The sequence below is a fragment of the Montipora capricornis genome, chromosome 7, assembly GCF_036669925.1.
Source record: "Montipora capricornis isolate CH-2021 chromosome 7, ASM3666992v2, whole genome shotgun sequence".
NCBI classification, from domain to species: domain Eukaryota; kingdom Metazoa; phylum Cnidaria; class Anthozoa; order Scleractinia; family Acroporidae; genus Montipora; species Montipora capricornis.
In genome coordinates this window covers 29,555,464-29,565,301 of record NC_090889.1, presented here as the reverse complement: position 1 = coordinate 29,565,301, position 9,838 = coordinate 29,555,464, and the positions used below count along the sequence as shown (strand labels likewise).

At 37.6% G+C, this 9,838-nt stretch overlaps 1 protein-coding gene across 1 annotated transcript in view; it reads right to left on the bottom strand.

Moving 5' to 3' along the window:
• Positions 1–6,090, bottom strand: part of LOC138056816 (helicase ARIP4-like) — a 42,822-nt gene extending 36,732 nt beyond the window's left edge. Inside the window, exons 1-2 of the mRNA XM_068902716.1 lie at positions 5,109–6,090; positions 3,357–3,726 (exon numbers count right to left, since the gene is read on the bottom strand). Coding sequence (XP_068758817.1) covers positions 3,357–3,726; positions 5,109–5,939 — 1,201 coding nt within the window. The 5' untranslated portion in view covers positions 5,940–6,090. The remainder of the gene's footprint in view (positions 1–3,356; positions 3,727–5,108) is intronic.
• Positions 6,091–9,838: the final 3,748 nt, after the last annotated feature.

The window sequence follows — 9,838 nt, the reverse complement described above, 5'->3', positions numbered from 1 at the left end:
TTTGTTGATGAAATGTTCATTACAAGTAGCTTAAGTCAAACGAACCAACAATATATAGAGAACACAACTGACATAATGGTAAAAGTTTTAAAAGTGTAATACTAAACTGACAATCATGATCCAACTTGTGTGGTGAGTGCGGGTGAAAACTCAACAAACAAGTTGATCATGTCCGTTTTAGCATTACACTTTTAAACTTGTACCGTTACGTCAGTTGTGGTATCTATAATATTGTTGGTTTGTTTGAATTTTAACCTTAATTGGAATGAACATTTAATCTACCAAAGATCATTGTATTGATAGTTATATAGATATACGACTTATCTTGAAAAAAAATTAATGTTACACTCACTGTGGCTGAAGCTTGATGTTTGAAACATTGAAAAAAACCGTCCTTAAACTCGAAAGTGTGGTGGTATTTTTAAAATATTAGATTAAGACTTGTGCTATCCAGGACTATACTATAGATAAATACAGTAATTCTACAAAACAAGTAATGGCGTTTGTGGCATTCAATGGAATTTAAACAACACTCAGACAAGTTATTTGGCTCTTCTGCATCTTCAACATTGTTGATAAATGACTTGTCATTTTGTCGTAAGTGCAAACTAGAGGGATTGCAAAATATAAATTAAAACAACCTGATTTAAAACTTAGCCTGAATGTTGAGGTAACATAAATTGTTACAGAGTTATGCTTTGGTAGATACCTGTTGTTGTTTTTTTTTTTTTTTTAAAACCCACAGTATAATAAATAACTGTAATGAAGCTCATGTTGCCATAATCCTAATACTATAAAGGTTAACATGGTCTGCGGACATGACAAGAACTGGTGTTGTGGAAGCATTTTTAAGGCCTGTGAAATATTGGAGTTGTCATTTTAGATACGGTGTCCCTCGTCACAGATGCCCAGATCAGGCACCTGGATTGCATAATGCCTGCGTTATGCCTGTCACAAACTAATAATTATAATAATTATAATAATCATAATTATAATAATTAGAATAATAATAATAATAATAATAATAATAAATTATTGATTATCCCATGCCCACTGGACAGGTGTATGGAACTGTGCACCTTGTTTACCGCAGGGTTGGTGTTACCAGTAAGTTGCTGATACCCATAAAGCATAATTACAAAAGCTATACATATGTAAAATAATGTTGGTGAGGGTTACAACCCACATACACGAATGCTTACACTTCTTTGTGAAAAGAACAAAAACCCATTCAACCAAACGACAGTGCATGTGACAAGGATAATAAAGGCACTTGCTCTCCAGCAGGGTTGACAAAAATATTCTGGAACCAGGATAACAAAACCACTACCCTATATGCCCACACGGCATATGTTTGAAAGATCTAACACAAATATATCCAATCACACTGATTTCTTTACCTTAAAGATTCTGGCAGTTGAGTACACCACTAGGGAAATTTGGTGACAAAGTTTCCGGCATTAAAGTTGACAATGTTGTTGAAGGCAACTTGCTTAATTTCCAAAAATAACTTTTCAGGTGTTTTGACTTCATTGTAACTGGTGATGGTCACCTGGTTTATTTGACTGTTACCATTTGTAGACTTCGGCAGGCTTCATTACTCCCGACATCAAGGACCTGAAAAGTTGTACTCTTGGAAATGAAGCAAGTTGCCCCTTGTACAACATAGGAACTCAAAACATTGAATACTTTGTTCATAAAAAAGCTTACCAGGTGGCTGATAACTTCAACTGAGAATCGGAGATATAAGTTAAACAACAATCATTACATTCATTAATTTCATTTTGACCCATTGACCCCTGAACCGCCCTCCATTGACAAGTAAAATTAATCATCTGGCATTTGAAAGAGTAAAATCTATTAAGTCACTCTCACTCCTTGGAGTCAAAGGGTTGAAGTTCCCAATTACATGTATTAGTGGAGCACTTGTGCGGCTCAAAAAGTTTGATACTTGAACAAAGGGATCACTAGACCTACCAATGAGCAGTTCCATATGTTTTTCTTCTTTATCCAAATCAATGACCTCAGGTTCCCCATTGGCTTTATCAGAAGTTGTCACTTTCTTCTTTTGCTCGGAGGCATACCCCTGCGACTTGACATTGAGGGTGTTACAGTGGCCAGAAGTCGATACAGCTCATAGCCCATTAATAATACCCCTCCTTGCTTATTCCATTCCCCTAAGATGTAGAATGAGAACTAAGCATTTATGTCCAGAAATGCACAAAATTAGATGCATGACCAATTTTGATATCCAACATGAAGTGTCCCTTTAAGGACAGTGCCTATTAATTAAAGATATTTTTGCCCGGGTGTGTGATTATGCAGGAAAGGTAGATCTTAACAAGTGTTATTGAAATCCAAAAAGAAAATTGGGGGTAACCACACATTTTTAAAAGATAATTCATGAATAATATTTGTAAAAAGCTTTAAAATACAAAGCAATGTATGGCGTTCTTCCTCAAATTGAAGCTTAATTATCTCTCATAAATGCATGGTTTCCCCAATTTTCTTTTTGGATACCAAGAGTACTTACTAAGATCTACCTTCTCCAGATAGTTTTAAACTGCGCAAAAATACCCGGCCTGTATTACTAAGCGTCACCGATAGGAAATCCGAGAATCTCGCAGAACGTATGCGCAATAACAATAGTAGGCACCGTCCTTAAGTCTAAGGATTTACTAGTTCTAGCAAATAAAGTAAGTGCTAAAGATTAGTGTGTTATTTTTTGGTAAAGGTAAATGGAGCTGTCTATTTTTACTTGAGAAGCAATATTATGGGGACCCTGTGACATGCACACAAGTGGCTCAGTTGGCTGAGCATCGGGCTGCCATGCGGGAGGTCATGAGTTCGACTCTGGCCGTACCAACACTCAGGGTCTTAAAAAACTGAGGAGAAAGTGCTGCCTTTGTAATGACATTCGCAAATGGTTAGACTTTCAAGTCTTCTCAGATAAGGACTATAAACTGTAGGCCCCATCTCACAAATATCTTCCATGTTCATTAGTTCCCTGTGGGACGTTAAAGAACCCACACACTATTCGAGAAGAGAAGGGGATGAAGTTCCCGGTGTTGTGGCTGTTCTCTGTGAGTATATGGGTGGGTGGGTATGGCAGGTCCACATCAGTTAAATAGCTGCCAAAACTTCAACCTGCTCAAACAAATAAATAAATAAATAACAAAATAACAAAAAATTGTCTGTATTTCGAGGCCAGGGCTGTCAATAATCTAATTATGTGCATTTCTGGACATATTTGGAACAAAGGAAGAGCACAACAAATATCAAGCTAGTTTCCTTGAATTTACAAAGGTTTAAACCACACATGGTGTGGTTTAAACCAAAAACATTAATGTTCTTACCTATTACTTTGGCTCGTGAAAGTGTTGAACGCTGACCATCACTCAATAAATGCACCTCAAAGTTCCTGTAACGAACTTTGTTTGAATCATGAGCCTCCACTATCATTCCATTACTGTCAGAAATCAGTCCTGGTTTTGAGGGAAGCCACATGTTAAACTCCACAAGCCAGTTTTGAATTGTGTTGATAGGTACAATGCAAAGAACTTTTGTAGCTGACGTATGTCTTAGAAAAATGTCAACAAAGCTAATAACTTGAAGGGTTTTTCCAAGTCCCATTGAATGAGCCATGATGCAGCCAAATCCTTCAGTCTGCTTGTAGCGACTGAGTGTTTCAATGAGATTGTCATAAAAGAAGCGTACACCTCCAATCTAACAAACAATAGAAAAAGAAATGCTTTAAAAAATTATGTGACTGCAAGTAAGGAGTGCAGAATTGACTAAAACTTCAAATGCATAAAAAATGTTGAATTTATCTTGAACCAGATTAACCTAAAGTGGTTTAAAGCAACATTAGTCAACTTCCCCTATGTTCTATTTAAGCAATAGACCACAAGTTTCTATGGTTTATAGGCTGATAAACCACGCGGGATGTTGGTAGAACACAAGAAGAATTTGTAAATCATGAGCCACAGGCGAGAGATCTACGAATTGAGTGTTCTTCCAACATCCCAAGTGGTTTATCATGCCTATAAACCATAGAAACCTGTGGTCTATTGCTTTTATATAATAATTCAGAAGACGCACAATTTTTCCATGAGTTTACTGGCACAATAAAAGATAGCTGATTGACCAATCAGAGCGCACACATTGATTTGGTTATTATATAAAGAGTTATAGATGTTAAGTCACTTAAACCATTGATTCCTGAATCGCTTCCCCCCCCCCCCCCCTCTATTAAGTCTCCCTCCAGTCCTTGGAGTCAATAAGTGAACTAAGTATTTAATCTTCATGCCACATCTTGGATAAAGAGGGTCAGCTTCTTCTCCTCAGCCAATTTCTCAAAACAATGGCTTAAAAATCTTATGTTGGAACCATTAGAACAGCTTCAGTACAATTTTTGCTTAAAAAACAAGAATCCCTTCACCCTCTGACAGAAAATACTACAATCTGACTTTTTTTTTTTTTTCAATTTGAGACACAGCAAGAAAAAAAAGGTGACATACATGTAAATTACATGTAGATGTAATTTGACTTAGAAGCCTAACAGCCAATCAAAACAACGATAAATCATACCATGGATGCACTTTGAAGTGGATAAAACACTCCTCATTACACTTGTTTATATAAAGAATAGTATATATATAGCTGGAGTTTTGAAAACAAGGTCAAACTTTGCTTTCACCAATGAGCCAATGCTTTTTAATGAGGCCCTGCTTGTTTTTCTTGTATGCTAATATCTTCCGCTCACACTTTGCACCATTCGCTGGACTCCAGAGGGACACACTTTTTGTAGAATGTTTCTGGAAGCCATTCAGTAAACTTGCCTATAGTGTTTTTACTGGGTTTAAAACCACACAGCTTCACCTCATGATTTTAAACCCAATCAAACACCGCAGCTCATTTATCGAACAGTCCTTTGAAAACAAGTTAGTCACACAACATACAGCCATATACTAAATTTGACTCAACTCTAGAATACCCAGCCACTAATTTCCATACAAATAGGTATGCCTTGGTTTTCAAGCGATGCTGCTTTGGGAGAACAATAGTGCTGGGGTATTATGAAGTCGCTCAATAAATATGAATCATACCTGATGAGGTTTAATAACCTTTGCCACTTGAGGAGCCAAAAATATGTCATCTTCGCCAGCAGGATGATTGACATTCACAAGAACCCTGCCGTGGGAATCAGGTTGATTCACCGAGTCATCAACATGCAATCCACTATTGTCATAGTCAACACCTTTACGTGTTGCATTACCACTCTCATCATCAATATCATCATCATCATCATAATCACTTTCCCCTGTGATTTCTATTTCTGAATCTGAACTGATTATTTCAATTAAATCCCCATTTAAGCTCAGCTGTGAATGACAGCAGTTAACAGCAGAACTGAAAGACGATGAACCTGACTCTCTTTCATCATCACTATCAATTACAATAATTTGAGCATCATTGTCTTTCTTCTCTCTTACATCCACAGAAACAGGTGTCGTTGGTCTAGAATTGTTTGCACTTGCTAAGTTTTCTCCGTGTTTCGTACTCAGAGCAGCAGTAGAGCCAGCAGCAGCTGCTGCGAGGCTACGTTGGAGATCAAGCCGTCGCAAACGTTCCCATTCTTCTTTCTGCGCCGAAATAGTCACGTCCGTAAGTTCATCTCCCCGCAGAATTCTCCGAATTTTTTTGCGTTTGCTAGGATCCGTTCGTTTCCTTTTTTTCTTTACAGGCACTTTCCCGTTGCTTTTTTCAGGCCCTTTTGCGGATTCAAACTCTTCATCGCCTCCTTCGTGATCGAAATCATCTTCAAAACCTGCCATGCTATCATCGTCACTGTCTGCAAAGCTTGCGTTGGAGGACAATTTACTGGCGGTAGAATTCAAATCCTCTTCATAATCGCTATCCACAATAGCCTCAGCCATGATTTTCAAATATTCTCACAACCGTGTCAATTAAGAAGATTCACAAAAATCCCCCAGAATCCTTCAGATCCAAAACGTCCATTTTGCAACAAATGGTGACTTAAAAATTTTCTGAATTTCCCAGCATGTACAGGAAAAGACGATTTACAATCGCATAGATCACAGAAGTGACATTTCAGGAGTGTCTGAGAGAAACTACGTAATCCCAAGGAGCGCTAAAGATCAAATTATGTGTGTTCTTTCACTCCGTTTTTCCCTCACAGTCCACCATGTTGGCATTGAAACAATGTACACTAGATTCCAGGTCACCATTCTTTGGCGCCAAGTCGACGTCATCAATCCTTTCAAGAGTGGCGGGAATACAAAATCTGAAACCTCTAGCACATACAGAAGTTTTGCAAGACAGCAACGAACATCAAATGCAAGAACCCTTTAACACTCAAGACTCCAGTCTCAAACAAGTCACAGGCCTCTGTTTTACCAATACAGAAACAAACCTAAACATTCATTAAAACTAACCTTAGGCCAGAAAACCTTTGCCTAGGTCTAATATATAATTAGGCATAAAGTTAGCTTTAATGAATCTTTTGGTTTGTTTCTGTAATGATAAAACAGAGACCTGTGTTTTTTACCTGCCGCTGGCCCGTAGACGACTATTGAAGGGGGTGGCTCAGTTAAGCCATTTCCTCAGCATTGATATCTATAATGAAGTTATGTATTGTCTTTTGTACAACCCTAACCGTCAACCATATATGTCAGTTCAATTAATAATTGTTATTGATCAGATAAAACTTTTCCTTGCATGCTTGTATTAATATGGGAAGTGAAAAATGAGATATACAGGGTGGTCACTGCGATGTTGGCAGATAAAAACAATAGATCTCTTGTTAACTCCTTTCATTATTCCACCAGCATTGCCTCATATCTAAAACTGCAAACATGAACCCCCTTTAGCCAGTCTTTGCAGTGGATAAAACACAACCTGGAACTCTCAGCTTCTTTGTTCAGGTACCCTTGGTGCCAGGAAGAATGCTCAGTAATTCAAAATGTTGAGGACAAAAAATAATCGACATTTTAAATCACTGAGCTTTCTCTCCAACCTTGAAAAAACATTCATGTTATACCCAGGATATTGTTCAGGGCACACAAATCATGAAGATTAAATTTACTTTTCACAAATACAGTAGGGCATCAATCCCCCTGAATAAAAAGTCATTTTACCCTTTTCGATATTTCATCTACCCTTTTTGACATTCAAACAATCGACCAGCCCTTCTCAAAACTGGAACTTCCTGTTTTGCCTTGAGTGATAGCTGACAAACCTTTCTTTCTCCATTTTCAAGAATTAAAGTCACCTTTAATTGCAGGATATTCAGCTTAAGCCGATCTCTGAGAAAGATGGTAAATTTTACATCTCATTCATGACTTGGTACAAACACATGCTTGGATTCATTTCACAATACTTAAATCTCATCACTGAACATTGATATTAGCATGCAACCGAGCATGCAACTAACCCATTTAGCCTGGAGGGAATTCCAGCCATCTTTCAATGTAAGATAAATAGTAATAATTATTATTTATTTCAATCTTCTGTGTGCACATGTGCTCCCTGAACAAAGAGCGTGAAAATTCCAGGTTGTTGTCCATTGTGCATAATTTGTGCAACATCCCCAACATGAATTTGAGATTTAGTGGAGGTATCAGAATGATATAAGGCCTCAAGAGTAGATTTTGAGAGACCCCTCTGATTTGTTGTTATAAAACACGTGTGCTGTGGGTGGGCTGCGAGGTAGGGCAGAGAGGTAATTTACAGCAATGACATAGCTAGGTCATCCAAGTTTTCTATTCCTTCCCTTCTGACACACGTACAGTGTATCATTGTATCCAGTTCCATTAACCCTCTAGGTTTAGATTTGCCAGTTTTAGCACTTGGACTCCTTCAGTTTACTAGTCTGTTTTGCTGTTATGTACCGGTAGTCTCATCTATCAGTAGTCCATTCAGAAGATTTCACCAAGCTGGCCACTTTGCTGAAGGCAAGACCAGACAACAACACCAGGAACTGCATGCCTTACTCTTTTTTAATAGTATGTGGAATCTTTAACATCCCACAGAGTTTATGAACAAGGGTTGTGAGATGGGGCTGATGGTTTATAGTCCTTATCCAAGAAGACTTAAAAGTCTAACCATTTGCAGGTGTAATTACAAAGGCAGCACTTTCTCATTAGTTATTTTAAGGTCATTAGTTTTGTTCCTGCAGGAGTTGAACTAACAACCTCCTGCCACTAGTGGCTCCTCTGAGCCACTAGTGTGTGGTGGACACCCTTTCTCATTTGCAGTCTTACATGTCACAAAAAAAACAGACATCTGACATGATATAGCCTTCACAGAGTCTTAACAAATGCAAAGGGCCCAGGGATATTAAAGAGATTTAGCATCCATTTATAGCAAACTAAAAACACCAACCTGAAGTTAAATGTGTGATTTACCAAAAATGAAGGGAAAGATCTCAAAGAGGGATGCAAGATAGAATAAGAGAATTTTCACTTCCATAAATCAGCATTTTCATGACCTACAATATTAATCTGCCCACCCAAAGCAAACATGTTGCACCATTCTTACCTCAAAATTGCGCTTTTTATCTGTTAGGCAAGATGCACAAAGCTATCATTGAAACCTAACAATAATTTGGACCCACGGCCGTGATGTGAGAGGCATGGGTCTATTCTTGACTGCTTTGTACTGCAAAATTTCTTTGAAAACAGGAATGCAAGGCAGTTTGTGACGTAAAATCAAGAATAGACCCAAGGTCGTGGGTCCAAATTACTGCTGGTATATTCAAGTTTACATGGCTTGCACAACACAGAAAAAGTAAAATTCTCGGTAACAATGGTGACAAATTATGTTTGCTTTGGTTGGGTAGACTTATTATAAACCCCACTTTGTTGAAATGGCTTCGATCTTTTATGTAAAAGTAGAGAAAAACAAAGGTTAATCTTTGTAGCAGGTCTTCTTAAAGAGCTTGGATGGAGTTCCACATGCGAATGATTAATAATATCATTGGTTGTTTTTTTCAACTTTTATTGGTTACTTGGAAATAACAAATGCAAAATTAGGCAAGCACACAAAATCATTTCATCCAGTAGGCCAGAGCACAAATGCGACACAAAGACCCATACAATATACTCACTGTAAGATGAACACAAAATAAAACAAGGCATTGACTTATTGCTCAATATTACGGCCATTTTCCCTCTAGAGATATTTGAAAGAGTATTTTTGACCTCAGGTGTTCTGAGTGAATAATGCACTTTTTTTTATCATGTATTTAAAAAAAAGTACACTACTCATCTTACAAAGCTTTTCTCCTTATAAGCCACTAAAAGTTGCATGTGGATCAGAAACGGCTCATGTCAGTCACTCGCTGTTTTACCTTATGTAAAAGGCATACCAACTCATCATGTCCACATTTCTTTTAGTTAGCTGTCACCGCACAACAGAGGTGCTACAGACACGTTTCTCGTCACTTCACAATGTATAAAAGCATTTGTGATCAAATAAGAACAAGTGTATCAGTTGAAAATCTTAGAATTGACACGAAAACAAAGATAAAAACACAGACAGCAACACAACTTTGAGTAAAGTTACACGTGGTAGCACAAACACAAATGCAATACGTTTGACTTTGAATAACATAAGGACACACACAAAAAACTAAATTTTCTCTGCACTAAGACAGAAGAACACAAAATACTAAACACAACGAAGAAAACTGCAAACAATTACAACACAAAATGCAACACAAACAAAATTCGTGACAAAAGAGACAAGACGCCACGAGACTCATCTTTAAGACGAGGTTAAATGATTTGCTGGAAAAGGACTGGAATCTAGATTG